Below are 24,472 nucleotides of genomic sequence, written 5' to 3'. Positions count from 1 at the left end.
TATTGAGAAACAGAAACACCAAAGGGGCACCCGGGGCGGCACGATCATGTACAGGCATCGCAGTAACGGTAGTGGGTTGTGGCTACTGGGTTGGTAGAGTAAGGAGGGACATTGAAAAACAAACCCTTAATCCCTGAACACAGTAATCGTAAAGGTAATCGAATACTAATCGATTACTTTTCGCCAAAGTAATCAGTAATAGCGATTACGAGAAAAATGGTGGTATCGCCCACCACTTTAGTCGGTGTCACAAAAGCGACAGGGATAATCCTTCAGGGAGGGACTCGCGGACTTGGTATCATTACTTGGGTGATGGTGCTGCGAGCTCATTGGTCAATTCTTAACTTGTTCTAACGTCATGAAATTGACTTTGCATTCCTATTAAAACCCTTTTTGAGTTGTAAGGTAACGCATTGCACCGATATAAACTAATGTAATCATATCGTTATCGATAAATATGTCTTTTGACCTATTATAGATTAAACTGAAGCGACATTCATGACAAAAACGGCGGAACTGCACGTAAACTGACAAAATCTAGCGACTGAAGCGCTTGATATTTCCAAGGCCTATTGAGGCTATTTTTTTTTCCTACTTTTCCTCCGACTACAAAATGCTAGACTACAGTCTACACAGTTCCATTCGTTAACTCATTTATTGTAATATTTCTTGGTATATTCTTGGTCGACTTAGTCATAATGTGTAGTGATGCTACGTAGTCATGACGTAAACATTGGCCTAAGTCGTAAGGCAAAAAACCTTCTCTTTCATCGTGCAATCATTAATCCTGTTTTTTTTTCTCCATTACTTTTGGGTAATAAATAGCCATAACGAAAGGCGATAATAAGATGAACTACATTTAGATGCCAAAAGTGCTGATTTAAAGGGGTAGCCGAGAGCGAGAGATAGTAGGTTGTGTCATGGCATCCGGAATTTGCCGCAGGTTAGATCTAGTTAACAATAGGTTAATAAGAGGCGCAGAGACCATCACCCAAGCAATGATGCCAAGTCCGCGAGTCCATCATTGAGCATTATCCCTGCCAGCTTTCGTGGCACCGACTATAGTGTGCGACGTTTCTACTGCTAGAGTAATGATTGTAGGTCTGTCCGCATATATATCTAATTGTACTTATTTACATCACCTACGTGCGGAGGTTTCCGGGGCGGGGCGACAATACTCTTTTTCGTCACACTTTTAACCAAGGCGAGGGAGGCTACATCAAGTCACGCAAATACACTGTTCCGTTTTTATATTTTTTTCTTTGTTTTCTCTCAGTCAGAAATGTTTAAAGCTTTTGTTATGCCATTATTTACTTGACTTTTTCTTTTATTTTTGAGAGAGAGAGAGAGAGAGAGAGAGAGAGAGAGAATGTTTTCTTTAATTCCCGTCATCATCCCATCATTGCAAATTCGTTTTGTTCTTTGATATCTTTGATTTCGTCAATTCTCTCTCTCTCTCTCTCTCTCTCTCCATTTCTAGTTCTAATTATCTCCTTCAGTTTCCAGCTTTTCATCCTAATTCTTTGTCTTTCTCTCTTTCTTTTTTTGCCATTCTTGATGGCTTCCTTTTATTCCCGATTCTTGCCCGTCGTTCTTCTTTATTTCCTACAATCACTCATTCCATCGTTCTTTCCACGTCATTTTCCTTCCTGCATTTGCCCTTTATTTTTTTTTATCATTTCGTTTCCTGGTTTTCTGATTTTCCTTTTGATTATTTCCTTTTCTTATCTCCTCTTACTCCTGTTTTTTTGCTCCGTGTTCTCTTCTATTTCCTAATGATCTATTACATTCATTCTTCCTTTTTTATTCAATTATTGACCCTTACTACTCCCTCATTTTCTTCCTAATTGTATATGCCTGATTTTCTCCTCCCATGTCACCCTTCATCCTTTCCCCTCTCCCACTCTCCCATACCACCCAAGATCTAAGAAGTCACGCTCACGCCTTGGACCTCGCGTGACGTCACAGCCACCTGGTATACCTGCGCGTGCTGCCCTGTCCCGGATGACCTTATCTACTTATATCTCGGTCCCACCCAAGGTCTCTCTTTAGATCTTGGTCCCACCGACCTCTCTGTTCCTACATCCCTCCCTTCCATTTTTTTATTTATTTCTTCTGACAATAAAACATTTCAGTTGACCTTTGCACGCACCCAGGTATGGACTCTCACTCGTGTTACATGTAGCGGTGAATATTTGCATGTGTTCTAAATACTGAAAGTCGCACGCACGAAGGCACAGAAATACACACACACACACACACACACACACACACACACACACACACACACACACATATACGCTGGGCTTTGATGCGAAGAAAATGAGGTAAAATAATTTGGGCACAAAATATATTCGCATAACCCCGCACTGCAATGGCAGTGTTTTCAGTTCCCTGTTCCTTTCATTCCGTTCAGGGCAGGTGTGTGGACGAGGAGCGGCACGCACCTGCAGAACACCTCAGTGAACGATACGAAATTCATTTTCATCGAAATTCCTCCTACTCATCCCCCCTCTGACTCCTTTATGCCTGTTATTAATATTCTTCCAAATGATGTTTTCTATGCCCTCTCTGGCCTCAACTCTCAGAAGGCTTATGGACCTGATGGAGTGCTTCCTATTGTCCTTAAAAGCTGTGCTTCTGTACTGACACCCTGCCTGGTCAAACTCTTTCGTCTCTGCCTATCAACATCTACCTTTCCTTCCTGCTGGAAGTATGCCTTTGTACAGCCTGTGCCTAAGAAGGGTGACCGTTCCAATCCCTCAAACTACCGTCCTATAGCTTTACTTTCCTGTCTATCTAAAGCTTTTGAATCAATCCTTAATCGGAAGATTCAAAAGCACCTTTCCACCTCTAACCTTCTATCTGATCGCCTGTATGGGTTCCGCAAGGGGCGTTCTACTGGTGATCTCCTTGCCTTCCTAACTGACTCCTGGTCATCCTCTCTTAGCCGTTTCGGTGAAACCTTTGCTATTGCGCTGGCTGGACATATCAAAAACTTTTGATAGGGTCTGGCACAAATCTTTGCTTTCCAAACTACCCTCCTACGGTTTCTATCCTTCTCTCTGTACCTTTATCTCCAGTTTCCTTTCTGACCGTTCTATTTCTGCTGTGGTGGACGGTCACTGTTCTTCCCCTAAACCTATTAACAGTGGTGTCCCGGAGGGTTCTGTCCTATTTCCCACTCTCTTTCTGTTGTTCGTTGATGATCTTCTTTCCAAAACGAACTGTCCTATCCATTCTTACGCCGATGACTCCATTCTGCATTACTCAACTTATTTTAATAGAAGACCCACTCTACAGGAACTTATCGATTCAAGGCTGGAGGCAACAGAACGCTTAGCCTCAGACCTTACTATTATTTCCGATTGGGGCAAGAGGAACCTGGTGTCCTTCAACGCCTCAAAAACACAGTTTCTCCACCTATCCACTCGACATAATCTTCCAAACAACTATCCCCTATTCTTTGACAACACCCAGCTATCACTTTCTTCAACACTAAACATCCTCGGTCTATCCTTAACTCAAAATCTCAACTGGAAACTTCATATCTCATCTCTTAATAAATCAGCTTCCTCCAGGCTGGGCGTTCTGTACCGTCTCCGCCAGTTCTTCTCCCCCGCACAGTTGCTGTCCATTTACAGGAGCCTTGTCCGCCCTCGTATGGAGTATGCATCTCATGTGTGTGGGGGGGTCCACTCACACAGCTCTCCTTGACAGAGTGAAGTCAAAGGCTCTTCGTCTCATCATCTCTCCTCCTCATACAGATAGTTTTCTACCTCTCAAATTCCGCCGCCATGTTGCCTCTCTTTCTATCTTCTATCGATATTTTCATGCTGACTGCTCTTCTGAACTTGCTAACTGCATGCCTCCCCCCCTCCCGCGGCCCCGCTGCACACGACTTTCTACTCATGCTCATCCCTAAACTGTTCAAACTCCTTATGCAAGAGTCAACCAGCATCTTCACTCTTTCATCCCTCACGCTGGTAAACTCTGGAACAATCTTCCTTCATCTGTATTTCCTCCTGCCTACGACTTGAACTCTTTCAAAAGGAGGGTATCAGAACACTTCTCCTCCCGAAATTGACCTCTCTTTTTGGACACTCCTTTGACCTCCACTCAGGCGCAGTGAGTAGAGGGCTTTTTTTTTCTTTACCCCTTGAACTGTATCCTTATCTGTAAAAATAAAATAAAAATAAAAAAGAACAGAGAGTGACGAGGAAAAAAATATAATGAAGAAATGACGAGCTGGATAAAGAAAACCTTTCCCGCACTCCATGAGCATTTTGTTGCCGGTAAAAAATATATATGTACACCGCTACACTTGTGGAGGTTTAGACACAATTACAATACCGAGAACTCGAGCATTATACAGGATATTCTACGTTTCTCCTTCGCTACGAGAGAAAATGAGAAAAGAATATACTTGGTAAATAAGAAAATAGGGATTTAAAAAAAAGACAAACACAAATGCTATGCATGCTATATATTCAAAACAATACATTAACTTGCTGAGTCTAATTACTTTTTCTTTCTCTTCTATCATTTAGTCTTTCAAGCGAAAAAAAGAGAGGAGAGGAAACATGGAAACATGGACACGCAGGCAACAGAAAGCCTATTGGCTCATTACGAGGTTGCCCGCTTTGGTGATTTAATCTGCTCGACAGCCTGGGGCCTGGGGAGCAGATGAAAGCACCTCGACATTGAGGAACAGATGAAAGCACCTCGATATTGAGGAGCAGATGAAAGCACCTCGATATTGAGGAGCAGATGAAAGCACCTCGACATTGAGGAGCAGATGAAAGCACCTCGATATTGAGGAGCAGATGAAAGCAACTCAATATTCAGTTTACTCCCGACGCAGCGAAGTGACGGTCGATTCTATATTTGAAGGAGTTGATATAATAGGAGGAGGAGGAGGAGGAGGAGGAGGAGGAGAAGGAAGAGGAGGAGGAAACGGTGGCGAGAGATGAAAAAGAAAAATTGAAGAAAAAATATAAAAAAGTATAATGAAAAAGAAAAAAAACTAAAATAGTGAAGAGGATATGGAGGAGATGGAGGAGGAAGAAAAGGGTCATAAAAGGATGAAAAGGTGGAAGAGAGAGCACAAGGGGGGACGCGGGGGAACATGAGGAGGAAGAAGAGAGGAGGAATTGAATGTAGAAGGAACAGGACTAGCGGAAAGAGGTGAGGCAGGAGTAGGAGGAAGAGGAGATGAACGAAGGAAGGAAAGTGGGGTAGGAGGAAAAGGAGGGGAGGATGGAGGAGAAGGGAAAGGGAAGGAGGAGGAGATAATAGGAAAAAAAACGAGAGAGCATTTGTATATAAGCAAGAGGCAACCTGTACTACACAAGAAGTCGACCGAGGAGACGTTTTGTGATGGCAGATGATTAGAGAGAGGAAGAGGAGGAGGAGGTAGGAAAAAAAAAAGATGTATTGGAGATGTACACCGAGGAGGAAGAGCAAGACGAAGGCGAGAATAAAGAAAGGAACATGGAGGAGGAGGAGGAGGAGAAGGTGAAGGGGGAGGAGGAGGAGAAGGGGGAGGGGAAGGAGGAGGAGAAAGGGGAGGGGAAGGAGGAGGAAAAGGTGGAGGGGAAGGAGGAGAAGGTGGAGGGGAAGGAGGAGGAGAAGGAGGAGGAAGAGAAGGAGAAACAAAAGGGGAGATAAAAGAAGAACAAGGAAGATAAGGCATAGGGCTTAAAAGGGATAGACAGGCATGCGCGGGAGGGCAATGTTGGGAGTGAGTAAGGAAAGTGAGGCGGTAATTAGGCTGATTGGGAATAAACACGGGCTAAAGTGATTCAGGAAGGGAGGAGGGTAGTTAGAGAGGCTTCACTCAGATAACGAGGGAGTGGATGAAGCAGGAAGTTCCCTCAACTAAAAGGAGAATGAATGAAGCAAGAGTCAAAACAGCCTGACCACAGCTAGCTATAGAAGCTACCTCAGCTAGGAAGGGAGACGTGCTTACTTCGGCCAGCTAGGGCGTGGGCAGGAAAACAGGGAGACAGGGGGCATGCTTACTTAGGCCAGCAGGGTCGTGGGGAAGACAAGAAAGGGGGAAGGGGGCTGAGGGGCAGGGGTGTGTGCTTACTTTGGCCAGCAGGGGCGTGAGCAGGACAAGCGGGGAGGCAGAGGAGTGTGTACCTTGGCCAGCATGAACGTGAGCAGGACAAGCGGGTAGGCAAAGGGGCGTGCTTACCTCGGCCGGCAGGAGCGTGAAGCTGGTGGGCGTGCCGAGCGTCCAGGTCACGTTGGGGTGTGGTCTGCTCCTCGCCACGACGCACGAGATCACGAACTCGCGGCCCAGCCGAACCCACTTGGGGGGGACCTCTATCCTCGTCACCAGGGGCCACACTGGGGAGGAGGAGAGGGTTCGAATCAGGTGGTTTGGGGTGCTGGGAACAATGCAGGGATAGAAGTGGAAACTGTCGGAATCAGAACAAGCTGCTTGGAGTGTTGCTAACACCGCGGAGATGTGAAGTGACTGTTTGGGTGTTACTAACATTGCTGGGATATGAGCAGGATTTCGGGGTGTTGCTAACGCTGTAAATATGGGATGGAGCTGTTTACGGTGGTGGTAATACTACAAAGATGTAACACAACAATTTGGTGTTGGTATTACTGCAGCGATGGTTCGGTGTATTCATTGGCAAAGACTCACGCGATGTGCAGGACGAAACGATGATTCTGCTGGCAATAGTACACTTTAGGTAGGGAGGCTGGGGTGGAGGCGGTTTGATGCTTGAGGAGTGGCTGAGCAAGGGAAGGAGAGGGGAGTGATGATGGGGTGTGTGGTGGTGGGCCAAGCAGGGGTGTGGGTGTCAAGGGAGGTTACGTTCTGAATGGGACGAGAGGTTGGACAGGACGGAAAGAAAGGGAAGAGAGAAGGTGTGATAGATGACAAAGAAAGAAGTAAGGCAGTAAAAGGAAAGGGGATTAAATTGTTTAAGCAAGTAGGAATCGCAGATTTATGAATAAAAGGGAAGGGTCAAGGTAGAAAATGAAAAGGGGAAGAATAATTTATTAAAGCCCATTGCTGATTCCGGTCGGTATGAGAGACTCCTCAGAAAAAATATAATCCCGATCAATGCCAGCTGTTGTAAAACCCGACGAGGAAACCTTAATTACAGGAAACAAGATCTATATAAGAAAAGAGACTTGGTTCGTCTCTCTCTCTCTCTCTCTCTCTCTCTCTCTCTCTCTCTCTCTCTCTCTCTCTCTCTCTCTCTCTCTCTCTCTCTCTCTCTCTCTCATATAAGCATTCTGGAAGAACGTTTACATGTCCACCTCATATCATCTAATTCACCTTTATTAATCCCCGTCGCTCCGCCGAAGAGGAAAACAAACACGCGTCCTTCACTTCGCGTCACGGAGGTAAAAGTCACTGTCCTTGGAGTGGACTTGTCTTTTAGTCCATTACTCGGGAAACTGGAATTGTGACGGACGAACACTGCGTGACAGATTGATCGTTTCCTTTGGTTTCAGGACGACTCGGGTGGCTTTGGTCATAAGATTGCCTTTCAGTGCTAGTGCAGAGGTCGGTCGGGTCATCCTTAGCACCCCGCCTCCAGGGTCCGTTTGCAGCCTGCGTATCCTGGCCTGGAGGTTAGGTTCAACACATTGCAGTGTTCATATATGAATCTTTATGCAGATATATTATTTTTTTGTGGCGTCAGGAAGGTTTTTCGTCTCGGCGCGTGAAATGAGTCAGATTCAGCGAATTTTCGTTGCTGCTTCTGGTCAAGCTTGAGCAAAAACTACTGAAGCTAGGAAGGCGTGCTTGGTGGCAAATGAAAGCTCTATTAATACGGATTAATAATAAAAAAACAAATTGTAAAACACTAAATAAAAAAAAGAAAACTAGAACATGTCCAAATCGCGGCAAAGGTGCCAAAAAATATGCTATGCGACAAACTTGGAATCGAGCTATCAAAGAATCCTTCGTGCTGGTCAAACTACATTGCCAAGAGAGGCTACATGCTAAATTACAGCCTTCTAGATGCAATAGCAATGCCACACTAGTCACAAACGCCAAAGTGTCTGGAGTTAGTCAAAATCGCTCTCGAAAGGGTTTACGTTTTGAACTCTAGCGACGAAACTACCAGGTGTAGGGAAACATTATGCATCATATTTGAAAGCACATTGGTAGTGCTAAAATACTTGTTAAATAAGTTTTTTTAAATTCTTAAAAAAATGAGTGGGTTTCAAGGTTGGGAACTCAAAAATAAGTTTTTTCAGTCATTTTTTGCGAATGTATTCGATGTTTTACCCTTTCGAGTCGGTTTTTGAGCCCGGTCGCTTATTACAAAATATAGCCCTTTCATTTTGTCGTCGACTGATACCAAAAACATTTATGAAACCCCAGAAATAAGGGGGTTATGGCGATTCGCACCAAAGCGGTTGATTTTCCAAAATTCGCGGCTTAATGACAAGGGCGCCGCAAAATCAAGTCACTGATATCACACTCAACGTGCCCGCGCGCCGGCCACTCAAACATCACAACTAATATAATTATCCCTTTTCATTCGCGACCCTCGCAACATTTTAACAGGTAATTTATTGGAATCTGATGGCGGCAGAGTTTCCGGCACAGCAGCATTAATTTTGCGTGGCGTTATTTATTTGCTTTAATCCTTCACAGAACACACGAGAGAGAGAGAGAGAGAGAGAGAGAGAGAGAGAGAGAGAGAGAGAGAGAGAGACACACACACACACACACACACACACACACACACACACACACACACACAAGGCTTTAATCCTCGCGGGGCAGCTTCTGGGACCTTGGAGGTGCATCCCGGACACCCATTATGCACCCACGCGGGGGCAAAGCCCTGCAACACCCCGTAGCACCCTCCCCCATACACACACACACACACACACACACACACACACACACACACACACACACACACACACACACACACACACACACACACAACGACACACACACGCCTCTACTCACCAACATTCACCAGGTACTTACGGTTCATTTTGACGGTGACGGAGGCACTGGTGGGGCTGGTGACGTTGTTGTTGGAGGCAAGGCATTTGAGTCTGGCGTTGTGGTAGTTCCGCGTGAGCCGGAGGATGCTCAGCCGGTTGACCGTAAGTGCCGGGGACCGGGACTCCGACGTGTCGTCCAGGACCTGTGTGACGCAGGGAAAACAAGATCACGTAAAGGCGATATCAGGGTGTTCAAGGGATTCCGATGTCCGTTGTGGCGTCCCGGATATATGGGACGCGGGGAGAGGGAGACTTCGTAAAGACGATGTCAGGGTGTTGGAAAAAAGAGACTCGCAGACAGACAATCGATTTTCAACTTAAGAAAGAAAAGGAGTAAAGTAGTCTAGGTTTACATCAGCCTTAGTTTTACCGTTTAACTAACCTAATATCCCAACATACTAGACCTCTTCTTTACCTCTAACCCTTCTGCTTACACTGTCAAACTGTTCTCTTCGTTGGGCTCCTCCGATCACAACCTTATTTCTGTATTCTGTCCTATCGCTCCTGTACACCTTCTGTACCCACCGAAGAGGCGATGCTTCTGACATTTTGCTTCAGCTCGGTGGGACGACTTGAGGATGTACTTTTCCGATTTCCCGTGGAATGATTACTGCTTCTAGGATAGAGACCCCTCTGTGTGTGCCCAGCGCATCAAAGAGGTGATTATCTCAGGAATGGAGGCATACATTCCACCTACTTTCTCTACTCCCCATGCTAAAAAGCCTTCGTTTAATCACGCTTGTTCTCGCGCTGTCAAAGATAGAGAGGCAGCTCACAAAAGTTACCAGAGCCCTCAAACTCCCGCTAACCATGACCTTTACATTTCCGCCCGGAATCGTGCCAAATCTATTCTTCGACTTACCAAAAACTCCTTTATCCATAGCAAATGTCAACACTTTGCTTTCTCTAATTCTTCCAGAGACTTCTAGCACTTAGCCAAAAATATCTCCTCCAATTTCACTTCTTCCTCTTTCCTGCCTCTTCTTATTCCAGACGGCAGCACTGCCGTCTCTTCTATCTCATAGGCTGAACTCTTCGCTCAAACTTTCTGTAACAACTCCACTCTGAACGATTCTGGGCATATTCCTCTTACTCATCCCCCCTCCGACTCCTTTATGCCTGTTATTAAGATTCTTCCTAATGATGTTTTCTATGCCCTCTCTGGCCTCAACTCTCAGAAGGCTTATGGAACTGATGGAGTGCCTCCTATTGTCCTTAAAAACTGTGCTTCCGTGCTGACACACTGCCTGGTCAAATTCTTTCGCCACTGCCTATCAACATCTACCTTTCCTTCCTGCTGGAAGTACACCCTCGTACAGCCTGTGCCTAAGAAGGTGCGCTTCTCGCTTCTCTGATTCTTCCCCTCAGAAGGGGAAACGGCCCTTTGTCATTGTGACGGCCCGTCGCAGTGGTGGCTGGAGTAGAACCCGCCGGCTGGCGTGCCGGCGCGGAAACGGGTGCTCGTGGCAGCCCGTAGCTGACCCGAGCGAGCAACTCAACAGTCTACAGGTGGCCCAAATGCCAGGAGAGTTGCTCGCTCGACGAATGCTGGCGTTCCACTGCCTAAGAAGGGTGACCGTTCCAATCCCTCAAACTACCGCCCTATAGCTTTACTTTCCTGTCTATCTAAAGCTTTTAAATCAATCCTTAACCGGAAGATTCAAAAGCACCTTTCCTCTTCTAATCTTCTATCTGATCGCCAGTATGGGTTCCGCAAGGGGCGTTCTACTGGCGATCTTCTTGCTCTCTTAACTGACTTTTGGTCATCCTCTCTTAGCCGTTTCGGTGAAACATTCTCAGTTGCACTAGACATATCGAAAGCCTTCGATAGAGTCTGGCACAAGTCTTTACTTTCTAAACTGCCCTCTTTCGGATTCCATCCTTCTCTCTGTTCCTTTATCTCCAGTTTCCTTTCCGGCCGTTCTATCTCTGCTGTGGTAGACGGTCACTGTTCTTCTCATAAAGCTATTAACAGTGGTGTTCCACAGGGCTCTGTCCTATCACCCACTCTCTTCCTGTTATTCATCAATGATCCTCTTTCCATAACAAACTGTCCTCTCCACTCATACGCTGATGACTACACTCTGCATTATTCAACTTCTTTCAACAGAAGACCCTCTCAAAAGGAATTACATGACTCCAGGCTGAAGGCTGCAGAACGCATAACCTCAGACCTAGTTATCATTTCCGATTGGGGTAAAAGGAACCTTGTGTCCTTCAATGCCTCAAAAACCCAATTTCTCCACCTATCAACTTGACGCAATCTTCCAAACACCTATCCCCTATTCTTCAACAACACTCAGCTGTCACCATCTTCAACACTAAACATCCTCGGTCTATCCTTTACTCAAAATCTAAACTGGACACCACATCTCGTCTCTCACCAAATCAGCTTCCTCGAGGTTGGGCGTTCTATATCGTCTCCACCAGTTCTTCTCCCCCGCACAGTTGCTATCCATATACAGGGGCATTGTCCGCCCTCGTATGGAGTATGCATCTCACGTGTGGGGGGGCTCCACTCACACAGCTCTCTTGGACAGAGTGGAGTCTAAGGCTCTTCGTCTCATCAGCTCTCCTCCTTCTAATGATAGTCTTCTGCCTCTTAATTTCTGCCGCCATGTTGCCTCTCTTTCTATCTTCTATCGATATTTTCATGCTGACTGCTCTTCTGGGCCCGTATCCTCACGAACTATTAACTTTTACCCTTAAAGTTACTATCAAAGTTAATAGTTTCAATTTATTAAGAGTAATAGCTATGCTCGTCAACTAGGAGTATAAGTATTAGCAAATCCTGGCTCCAATTACCTTCTTCTTCTTCTTTATGGCGGGCTCGTTGCTAAGGACGCCTCCGTGCAAAACGTAAACATCCGACATGAATTACGTAAATATTTCAAAAGAAAAATAAAGAAATAAAGGTTTCCAGATAGACAACATGTATAAATGTACAACAAAAACATAATAAATGGCAAACACAAGAAAATATTGAGTTTTGTGGCAGATAGAAGCAGCCTCAAAGGCTGCTTTTACTTCGGCTCTCGTCAATACCCTTATATCCCCTCCTTCGTCACAACCTGCTCTGCTGAGATTACCGCACCATAACCACATCATCTGCCCCAATGAGCACATCTACGGGCCGGAGAACCAGCGCAGAAAAGGAGTAAGTTTAATTGGTCGCCAGATGAAACGGTCTTCTTACATCAAATTCATGAAAAAAAATCAGAGGGTGTTATGGGAAGAGCATCACCTCTGAGGATAAGAAGAGAGCGTGGACCGTGCCAGGGTCACGGTGAAGCCTCTGGACAGCAGCAGTGGTGGATTGGACTGCAGGCAGAGGATCTCTTTATGAGACAATGGCTGGAGTTCCAGGGTCCTAGTCAGCTGGACCGTGCCTAATTATTTAGGCCTGCGGTGTAGAGGAGTGTGGCGACCTCTACACTAAAAAGCCTCCCTGGGAACCAGTTGTCGGTGTGAGCTCCCCGTCCCTCCCCTCTATCGACGGTACTCCCATCCCTGTTCTGCATAACAGCTGGTTGTTGTTGTCTCCTGAAAGAAATGTGTTCCGTGGGCCATTTGAGGCTGTACCTCCCGGCTTCTAGGTGGAGTTTCTGAGGGTTTTTCTTATACTCAAGGAATATTTCAGCTTTTTGGTATCTCAGGGCGTCTGATACTCTCTAGAGTTGGTGGAGAACACCTGGTGACAGGTGCCACTGGCGATGCCTCGAAAGGGTCGCTGAGTTGGGTTAGACGTTTCGGAAAGTGGGAACGAATTGCTGGTTCCTCTCCTCCTTGCCAGCTCTGCTCTAAGTGACTACGCCGGCCCCGTTCTATGGGACAAAACTTCGAGGACAATAGCTGAAAAGCGCCGGGTTGTGAAAGTCTCTCTCATGACCGAGGCTCAGGACAAGCGATTGGTCTTTGAGGCGTTTTCAAGACCCTGTGGGAGCGAACTCCCAGTGTTGGAGGCATCTAACACAGCAGTATCTAATTTCCATGCAAAATTTTTATACAATTCAATTTATGGTCACAATTTAATTTATTGCGATTTTAATCTTTGCCCAAACTGTTAACTCGCTTAAATTTCTAAAAATGCCTTCGAACCTTAAGTGTAACGTCTGTCCCGGACGATTTGCAGCTCAGTTCTTCCAGCTGAGTAAAACTTGCCGCCTCTGCGTTCAAAGATTACTTCTTCAGAAGGCTGTGACTGAATGGAAAGTCAAGCATAATGATCTGGAAAAAAAATTCGTAGCCCTTCAGGAATTTGTTTTAAGTAATGTGGCAGTGACTCCACCATCGATGGTGGAGAGGCCCTCCACCAAGACTGTGCCCTCTACAGACGACCCTCCTGCTTCACGGGAGGACGTGTTACCTGCCTCACAGTTTGACTCCCAGCCTGTCTCACAGGCTAACCCCCAGCCTGCCTCACAGGCTAACCCTCAGCCTGCCTCACAGGCTACACCCCAGCCTGCCTCACAGGCTAACCCCCAGCCTGCCTCACAGGACAACCGCCAGCCTGCCTCAAAGGCTGATCCCCAGCCTGCCTCACAGGCTAACCCCCAGCCTGCTTCACAGGCTAACCCCCAGCCTGCTTCACAGGCTAACTCCCGGCCTGCCCCACTTAACGCTTCTCTTCCTGCTTCACAGGATGTCGGGTTCCAACCTGTAAGGAATGGAGCCAAACCGAAGCAGGCAACCAAGGATTTACTGACCCCCACTACCTTCAATAGCTTCCAGGTGCTGGCAGACACCCTGGAGGATGAGTTTGAGACTCGCCTAGTTGGGGACTCCATGGTGCGTGGCCAGCTGGTCGAGTTCTGTGGTCGTTCATCAAACGGCCGCAGAAAACGTTACTGCTATCCAGGTGCCAGACTGGACGACATCACCGCAGCGTGCGATGATGTCTTGAGAAATGCCGACCGAAACACCCTCTTTGTCATTCACGCGGGGACAAATGACGTAAAGACAACCCGTTCTGAGGAACTGCTTGAGAAATACCGCCGCATGATCAAGCAGTATAAACGTAAAACGGATGCCAGTACCATCATAATCTCAGGAATCCTCCCAAGGGTCAGTGCTGAATCTAGCTTTTATAGTAAGGCCTTCAGCACAAGCAACAGACTGCAGTCCCTTTGCTCACAATAAAACGTCCAGTTCGCTAACTTGTGGAACAATTTTTACTACGATTCATACTTGTTCCTTCCTGATGGCATCCACTTAAACCCTGTTGGAGCAGCCCGTTTCGGGAGGCTGCTCTGTGACCAAGTGGCTCTTCGAAAGCCAAAAAACGCGGAGGCGAGAACACCAGCAGCTCCACCGTGAGGGAGTACTCAACCCGCAAAACCCCAGACTCGAATCACATTAAAGCTTGCTATGTAAACGCGCGTAGCCTACGTAACAAATTTGAAGACGTTAGAAGTCCTCGCAGCTACAAATCATTACCACATCATCGGAGTCACAGAATCTTGGATAGACACTTCAAATAGAGATTTCATTGCGGAATATAGATTACCGGGTTATACCATCTTTAGTCATGAAAGAGAGAACAGACAGGGAGGAGGCGTTATCTTTTATATCCACAACTCTCTCCATCCAGTATCCGTGAAAACATATATTATATCCAATGTAGACACGGTCTTCATTGAAATTAAAAATAAATCTCGTAAAATCGTAATTGTACTTATCTACAGACCGCCAAGGCAGACTCCTGATATCGACCACGCATTAAGTGAATTATTATTAGAGACAAGTAGCAGTTGCGAGGCAGTAATTGTTGAGGACCTTAACTTGCCAGTGAAAAGATGGGGTGAACCGTTGAACTGTCATACAGGGCTCGACCTGTACACAAATTTACTAGAAAGTGATTTGCATCAACACGTTCAAGAACCGACTCGGGAAAATAATATGCTTGACCTTATCTTTTCAACGACAGCTGATCTAGTTAACGAAGTAAATGTTGGTCCAGTTTTTAGTTCTAGCGATCACCGAACAATCACATTCAGCATCAATATGAAAGAAAGTAAAGTAACTCCTAGCAAAAAAAAGGTGCCTGACTATCAGAGAGCGAATTTCGTAAGACTCCGATCAATTCTAAATAATTCTGACTGGACTGAAATCTCGGCGGAAACAGATATTGATAAATCTTGGGGGGCCTTCACCACAATATTGAACAATGCCATAAGCATATGCGTACCCTATCGAAACAGACGTTCAGCTTTTAAGAAGAAACCCAAATGGTGGAATAACCAAATCCAAAATAGCCTATCTCTTAAAAAAACGCGTATACAGCAGATACATATCAACTCAGAGTGAGGCTGACAAACTAGAGTTGGACAGAATTCGCCGCGAAACCAAGAAATTAATAAAAAGGAAGCAAGAAATATCTTGAAGAATATATAGCTGAAACGAGTAAATCTAATCCTAAATTTTTTTTTAGCTACCTATGTAAATAATAAAAAAAAGTCACTCACTTGTGGTATCGGACCGCTTGCTAATGATCATGGAAACCACACAAACGATGAAAATGAAATGGCTACAATGCTAAATAATTTTTTCACATCCGTATTTACCGACGAAGATTGTTTATCACCTCAACCACCATAGGTTAGAAGGACCGAAAAGATGTTAAGTGGCGTGCTCATCGTAGAAAGTGACATTTTACGCACAATTGAAAAAGATTAAAGTAAGCAAAGCTCCTGGTCCAGACAAAATTACCCCTAAGGTCTTAAAAGAAATCAGACATCAAATTTGTAAACCGCTCTCCATCATATTCAATAAATCTTTAACTGCTGGAAATGTTCCGTCAGATTGGAAACTTGCAAATGTCACATCAATTTTCAAAAAAGAGGACACATTTCATTCAGGAAACTATCGACCAACTAGCCTGACTTTTATTGTTTGTAAGTTAATGGAGACTATCATTCTCTACAATATGGTGAAAATTTTTGAAGAAAATAATATAATAAATAATTCGCAAGATGGCTTCCGTAGTAAACGTTCGTGTTTAACTAACTTACTTGATTTTTTTCATTATATTTTTGAGGTGTTCGATGAAAGCAGATCAGTAGATATCATATATCTGGATTTTCAAAAGGCATTTGATAAGGTCCCCCACCAACGATTGCTCAGCAAACTATTGGCGCACGGTATATCGGGTAACATTCACAATTGGCTTGTGGACTGGCTCTCTGAGCGGAAACAGAGAGTAGTTCTAAACGGTGTTACATCTAACTGGCTCGACGTCAGAAGCGGCGTACCTCAAGGATCAGTGCTTGGCCCCATGCTCTTCTTAATTTATGTTAATGATGTCGATGATGGGCTCACTTGCAAAGTATCAAAATTTGCTGATGACACAAAAATTGCTAGTAAAGTAACTGCGACACTCGACGAAGAAGCTTTACAATCAGATCTAGATCGACTTGCACGTTGGGCCAATCAATGGCAAATGAAATTTAACGTTGACAAATGTAAATTGTTGCACATCGGAAAAAATAACAATCGCGTTCGGTACGTAATGAATGGCCAACAACTTTCTGCAGTAAGTAAAGAAAAGGATCTTGGAATCACTATATCAAGCGATTTAAAGCCCGGTCAGCATTGTTCAGAGGTTGTTAAAACTGCAAACAAATTGGTTGGCTTCATCGGACGAGTCTTTAATAATAAATCGGAAAAAAAGTAATATTAAAACTGTATAATTCATTGGTTCGACCCCGTCTAGAGTACTGTGTACAGTTTTGGTCTCCCTACTATAGAAAAGACATAGAAAAGTTGGAACGAGTTCAACGAAGAGTAACAGAGATGATTCCTAGGTTGAGAAATTTATCATATGAACAAAGGCTTAAAGATGTAAATTTATTCAGTCTATCAAAACGAAGAATGCGAGGCGATCTAATAGAAGTGTTTAAAATGTTTAAAGGATTCAGTGATATTAATGCGGAAGATTACTTCGCAATTGATCGACCAAATAGAACAAGAAGAAATCACAATTTGAAGATAAGTGGTAAAAAATTATCGTCGCACGAAGCTAAACACTTCTTCTTCAATCGAGTTGTTAATGTTTGGAACTCTCTTCCCTGTGATGTCGTTGATAGTGCAACAGTTACGGCCTTCAAGAATAGATTAGACAAGTATTTTGAATCCAACCAGCAACTAAGATATTACTCATTGTCGTAATAACGTTAAGTTCTTTCGAATGCTGGTGTCTTTGTCCGCTTTTATCGCCCGGTTAAGGGTAGCAGTAATGGTAGTTCTTTCCTCTTTCCTACATAATTTCCATGCAGTTTTTCCATGTTGCATGGTTCTTTTTCCTTTCCTGCCAGCTTTGGCTGGAGGGATGGAGGGGTGGGGAGGAGCCTTCGCCTTTGCTGTCCTTCATCTTCCACCTTTGATTAGATAGTTAGTGTAGCTTGTCACAAACAGCCTCGTAAGGATCAGCAGGTCTGGTGTTGTTTGTTCTTCCTTTGTGTTTCTTTGTGTTCCTTTGTGGACTGAAGTGGCAGAAGCTATAACAAGGTTGGTAATCACATATTCATGGTTCAATTAGCTTACAAACTAACCTAACCTAAACAATTGGGTATTTTTTGCATAATAACACAACCACTGACCTTCCAAACAGAACATACCTTTTCATTCTGTATCTGAATAGTTTCATTATGACCATTTCTGCCACAACCCCCTCTTCCAGAACCTAACATAACTAAACCTAACCATGCCAAACCTTCCTCGTCTTACCGAACATATCATAACTTAACATGGCAGGTCCCCCAAGTTTGTTGGGGAAGCAGAGGGGGTTGGTATAGATAGTTAAGGCATATTTGCTCTTATTTATTTATTTGTTCTTTTTTTTATGGGGAGGGGGGGTGCTAGGCATGCCAGACTATGGACACTTTTACAAGTACTTTGTGTCAAGACTATATGGCAATAGGTAGGTTTCAAGAGAATGGTAAAGTAAGATTAAAATAGGATATTTTATAGCATTGGTCAAACAGATTATGGTGATATAATGTTAGATTGGAATGTACTCAAGATAATGAAATTAAGGTTAATGCTTATATTTTTGTTGTTACCTATTCACATATTCGTGATTCAAGTAACTTGCAAACCAACCTAACCTCGTCAAATGAGTATTTTTGTATACGAACACAACCACTGAGTTTCCAAACAGAACATACTTTTTCCTACTGCTCCACGTAAATAGTATCATCATGACCATTTATGCTGCAACCCCCGCTCTCTCAACAATCTAACATAACTAAACCAACTTCTGCTGAACCTGTCCTACCTAACACGTCCTAACCTAACATGGTAGGTCCCCAAGTTTGTTAGGATGGAAAGGGGGTTAGTTTAAGAGAGTTAAGTCATATTTACCTGTTATTTTATTTATTCTCTATTTAGATTTTTTGGGGGGAGGGCATGCCAGACTCTGAACACTTTTACAAGTACTTTATTTTAATACTATATCGAATTAGGTAGATTTGATGAGAATGGTAAAGTAAGATTAAAATATTATTTTGATAGCATTGGTCAAACAGTTTATGGTGATATAATGTTAGGTTAGAAGTACTCAAAAGAATGGAATTAAGGTTAATGCTTTGAATTTTTTTGTATAGCTGTATTGTGTAATATCCTCCTACTTAGAGAAAAGCATTTTAGAAAAGTAGGTAATGAAAAGTAGTATTTATGGCCATGTTCATAACAACTAAAAAGTCAATGTCTTATGATGCATGTAAATAAAATACCGGTACTGATTTAGCTTTCCATCACAGCATGTATTAAATGTTATTGGAGAAGGTATGGGAAATAAATAGCATGCCATAGTGAAACTATTAAGAAACTCACTTCACATGTATACCCTGACAGTTCCTTCACTGGGAGTGGACCCCGTACGCAGGATGATTGTGAGAGGCGTTGGTACAACGTACAATAAAAATCAAAGCCTCGCATTGCCAAGTACAAGAATGAGCAGCGGCAGACTGGTAATTTTTTTTAGTTGTTATGTCTTTAAATGTAATACTTTTATTAGTTAGTTCTTTTGTGCTCACAGAATGCAGCTATACTGGCCACAAATAATGCCTTTATTTCAGCTTAAAGTTAATAAGTTCATAGCAGTGAACTGCATATTAATTGATATATATATTTTTTTTAATGTTCATCTGTCAATGACTATCAGTCTATCTAAATACCTTGGCTGTCTTCCCCCAATGAAGGGTGGTAGCCAAGACAGGTACACACTCACTCACACATCCACATTCATGTACACCACTCTCTCAGCTGCACAGCTCCTGAGGGAGTAAAAAAGACCCTCACTGCCCCTACTGTATGGGGGATTAGCTGCACAGTTCAGACAGGGAACTTGCACACCAAGGCTTCACAGCATACACTGGTTTACCCCTGCCCCTTCATAACAATGACATCTCCCGCAGCGCCTGAGTGCCCCACACGTGTGGCACCACAGATGCGCAGGCACCTAGCTAACTATAACTGTGGTAGATAAACTGGTGTATGACATCACAGGGTGCTCGTCTCATGTATTTGAAGGGGTACCACAGCCATTCAGCATTGACACAGCTGATGATGTGCTAGGGATAGGACATCAGCAGCAGCAGTCAAGCATCAGTGAAGTATTGACTGGCCTGTATGTTTTTGGCAAAAACTTTTATATTCTCATTAAAACAATTTATTAATCACTCTTAAATTCATATTCTTTGTAGATACACACTTTATCAGTCAATTACTTTACAACCAATAACAAATAGTGGAATATTTCTGTTAATAATTAATATTTCAACTTTAAGATCCTTTTTCTTCAACTACCTATTTAAGTTACATGCGTTAATCATGACTAATATATGACCCTTTTTTTCAGCCCCGCTGCTGTATTGCTAGAGACCATCCCAGCACATCGTTCATTACTCGTGGAAAAGATACCATTAGCTGCTATGGCAACAGCCACTGCTTCAACAGCTGCTGGCCCTATGACACCAGCCACTGCTTCATCATCTGCTGGCCCTATGACACCTGCCACTGCTTCATCATCTGCTGGCCCTATGACACCTGCCACTGCAAAGGAGGACAATGAAGCTGCTCCACCAGAGTCACCACCTACTTCATCGGAGTTAAGAGATGCCTTTCAAAGGGCAGCAGTATAATTTTTTGATGCTGGTGCTGAATATTACTGCCTCAAGGCTATGATTTTGTCACTTTTTTTTTTATTTCTGAGGAGGTCAGGGTGGAAGGGGTGAAAAAAAATCTCTGCTGTTTTTCGACAGAAATGGTTAGCAAATTAATTCAAAGCACAAAATTTACCAGAAAAAAAATTGTGTGTCATTGTGAGTGGGATCACTTGAGATTGGGTGCCAATACGCCTCCGTGGTATAGTGGTCAGCGTGCCTGGCTTCTACTCCGCGGGTCCGGGTTCGAATCCCGGCCCGGGCAGTTGGCGTGCAGCTCACCCAGCTGATCATCCTCCCGCTCGGTCTGGTCGATAAATAGTTACCTGGGGAAACCTGGGGAAACTGTGGTAACCCGGATGTCACACTGGCCCTGTGTCCCGGGGTAATGGGCTCCCTCCCACCATAGGCTCAAGGGCCAATGTTAAGGAGATGAGCACCGAGGCCACGCACTGCTACAGCGTATGCCCCCAACTGTTCCGTTACCTTTATTGGCTCGACTGACAGAGACATGGCTTTGTATGTCGAAGGTCACTGGTTCAATCCCCACAGCCAGCACTCTCTAACTCGGATTTGTCTGATATATATATATATATATATATATATATATATATATATATATATATATATATATATATATATATATATATATATATATATATATATATATATATATATATATATATATATATATATATATATATATATATATATATATATATATATATATATATATATATATATATATATATATATATATATAGATATATATATATATATATATATATATATATATATATATATATATATATATATATATATATATATATATATATATCTGGGGAGGCGGTGGCTGAGTCGTCAAAGTAACGGCCTCGTGTTCAGGAGGACGCGAGTTCAATCCCCGCCCGGTGCCACCAAGCTGGGATTTTTCAGCCGCAGCCGAGTGGCTTAAAACTACCCACATGCTGTCCAGAAGACCACCTATCAACCCGGACTCTAGATTCTAGGATCGAAAATGAGCTCTGGGAGGGCAGCATGAGCCAATGCAAGATGGCGCCACTATAAACACTCGCCTGCGCCAGAACGGGCTGGGCCGACCATCAGAACCCACCGGAATGAAGCCTTGGACCGACCATCAGGATCCACCGGGAAGAAGCTTACCGGCGCAATAGGCAGCAATGTAAAAAGAAAAAAAAAAGAAAAAAAAAAAAAAAAAATATATATATATATATATATATATATATATATATATATATATATATATATATATATATATATATATATATATATATATATATATATATATATATATATATATTTACCATCATTAGCTTATAGCACCTTTAGGAACCGATCATATTAACATTTTATGTAGTCTGTGATGCAGGCAGGATATTCATTAGCACCTAATTAAACTCATGCTGCTCTCCAGTGCTCTCTGATGCACTCACAATCAAATATGTAGTATACTTATATGGTAGCATTGAGTAATCTTAGGTCACTTGGTAAAGTGTTCACCTAAGTCCGACCCAAGCTGACAACATACACCTAAGCGTGTTTGCAAGCTGAGTGCTAAATGGCATAATAATAAAAGATGTTGAAAACTGGATTCCACTACTTTATTGATATGAGTAATTATATACTGAATTTGTAATGGAGGCAAGATAAAAAAAAAGCTATGTTTTTCAGTGGTCATCATGATCTCATGAAAATAAATAGGTTGACATATATAATTAATTACTACTTATTTTGTTATGACGACTATTGCACATTAATACCATAGCTTTGAATCCAATGATGTATATCTTCAAGCAAGACACAAATAGCAACAGATTTGTCACCAATTCACTCAGTAAACACAATACTCCAGAAAAGTATACGCTGAATTCTAAATAAAGTTGTTTTTCCACTTGGAACTTTGTAAACAGAAACCAAGTAACCTTTTCTTACTTCACTCATAAGTCATGATGTACGTGATGTGGCCGCCTCGATCTTTCGTTCCACCTCCCTCACACTGGCAGACGTCACTAACAAGCTTTCTTACCACCATTATCTCCATACGCATGACCGGCAGGAGTAATTTGTTTTTCTAACTAGATTTTAAAGCAACAATAATTAAAAATCATATTTTAAATTACATTTTAATGCAATTTTACTGTCATCTTTTTCATTTCCATGTGTGTACCTTTCTGCTACAAATAAAAGTTTTTTTTCCCATGTTTCGTTTTCCTTAACTCAAATATTTCACATTTTAATCGATAACAAAGGCATCAAACACTAATTGTATGCTCAAGCTATGTAAGTTTTTTTTCTGTTCACATAAACAGCTTCGTTTTCCTTTGGTGCCATTATTTTCACATGGTTGCAGTCTATCACTCCCACAACACCGGCAAGTTGGTAAAATTCTGCTTGCTTTCCACGGATCTCCGCCCTATCAAGGAGAACTGGATAAACCTCCCGACTACCTACGGGGCACTGAGGGCGGTCAGAGTTTCTGCAATCACCCTGCTTACACTACTCTGGCTTACCCCATACTCATCACTTGAACACGGCATCATTTTTCCTGTAGCCAAGTATCTTTAAGTCAAAATCACTTTCAGCCCCGGGGTGAGGGAATGCTCCCTTTGAACTGGATCTTGTAGCCCCCTTCTCACCAAATCAGTCACATATTCCATTCCTGCACGGTCTAATATGTATCTCTTGACAAGTTCACTATCGTTATACAGTTCCAAAGAGTCCTTTCGAACTCTAAATTGCGGAGGTGGGCTGGGCGAGGAACTCCGGCTGCTATGTTGATATGGGTCTGGGTCTGGGATTTACTATTAACCTTCCTATTAATGGTTTTATAAGTCCTCGCCAGCACTCGCAAGTTATTACCGAAGTTAATAGTAAGTATTAGGCTAATAGTTGGTGAGGATAAACTTTGAGAGTGAAGATAATAGTAAAGTCGAAAGTTAATACCAAGTTTAGTATTAAAAGTTGACGAGGATACGGCCCCTGAACTTGCTAACTGCATGCCTCCCCCCCTCCCGCGGCCCCGCTGCACGCGACCTCCTACTCATGCTCATCCCAATACTGTCCAAACCCCTTATGCAAGAGTTAACCAGCATCTTCACTCTTTCATCCCTCACGCTTGTAAACTCTGGAACATTCTTCCTTCTTGTGTATTTCCTCCTGCCTACGACTTGAACTCTTTCAAGAGAAGGGTAGCTGGACACCTCTCCTCACGAAATTGACCTCTCTTTCGGCCACCTCTTTGGATTCTTTTTGTGAGCAGCGAGTAGCGGGCTTTTTTTTTTATTGTTGTTTACTTTTTTGTGCCCTTGAGCTGTCTCCTTTGTTGTAAAAAAAAAAATAATAATATGATTTATATATATTTACATTACTATTCAGACCACACATACATTATGGTTCAGACTAGGTGGTCTGGCTTTAAACCTATATGAGATTACACTAAATCAACTGCCACAAAACTTTGCATATCTGCTTTAGTAAATATTAAAGTGAAGAAAGTGGCAGTTGAGTTTGTTTTTAAATGAATCAGTCGTGTTGCACTGAATCAATGAAAGTGGGAGCTTATTCCATTCTCGCGGTACAGTTTTGTGACATTTTTCTCTTTCGAAACGTGTCATCGATCATATACAATTTGGCTTTAACCACATTCGTAAAACCATTGAGTATTTTGAAACATTCGATCACTATTCCAAGGAGGCGACGTTTCTCAAGAGGGAACAGGTTAAGAGATGAAAGTCTTTCATCGTAAGGTTTGTTTTGGCGTTGAATACTTTATTATTTAGCAATGTCCTTCGCATAGTGGGGAGATCAACAATGTACTGCATAATCAGAGTGGGGTAAAACTAAACTATTATACAGCAGAAGTGTTGCCCCTATATTCTTAAATGAGAAGTTTTTTCTTCATGAAGACCAGCATTCTATTCGCTTTATTTTGCTGCATCAATGCATTACTGTGAGAATTGGAGGTTTGTCACGATTTTGATGCCCGGATCCTTGACACACTGAACGCTTCTGAGTCTCACGTCACACATTTCGTAATCGAGCCTCTTATTTTATGTTCCAACTTAAAGAACCTGGCACTTATCTATATTAAAAGGACTCGCCCATCTATCAGACCAAGCAGAAGTTTTATGCAAATATTCTTGCAGGCTGTGTCTGTCTTCATTTGAAAGAATCATATTACCAATGTTTGTGTCGTAAACAAATTAACTTTTTTTATAACGAGATTTTTGAGTCCAACGTTAACGTCGTTGATGTAAATTATAAACAACACTGGGCCAAGA

The 24,472-nt window shown here is 43.0% G+C and overlaps 1 protein-coding gene across 1 annotated transcript in view; it reads right to left on the bottom strand.

The window, feature by feature from the left end:
* Positions 1 to 24,472, bottom strand: part of LOC126995284 (nectin-1-like) — a 185,402-nt gene that overhangs the window by 31,150 nt on the left and 129,780 nt on the right. Inside the window, exons 5-6 of the mRNA XM_050854773.1 lie at positions 8,990 to 9,152; positions 6,203 to 6,357 (exon numbers count right to left, since the gene is read on the bottom strand). Of these exons, the coding sequence (XP_050710730.1) occupies positions 6,203 to 6,357; positions 8,990 to 9,152 (318 nt within the window). The remainder of the gene's footprint in view (positions 1 to 6,202; positions 6,358 to 8,989; positions 9,153 to 24,472) is intronic.

This window comes from Eriocheir sinensis, chromosome 7 (genome assembly GCF_024679095.1).
Source record: "Eriocheir sinensis breed Jianghai 21 chromosome 7, ASM2467909v1, whole genome shotgun sequence".
NCBI classification, from domain to species: Eukaryota; Metazoa; Arthropoda; class Malacostraca; order Decapoda; family Varunidae; genus Eriocheir; species Eriocheir sinensis.
This window is presented reverse-complemented; position numbering and strand designations above follow the sequence as displayed.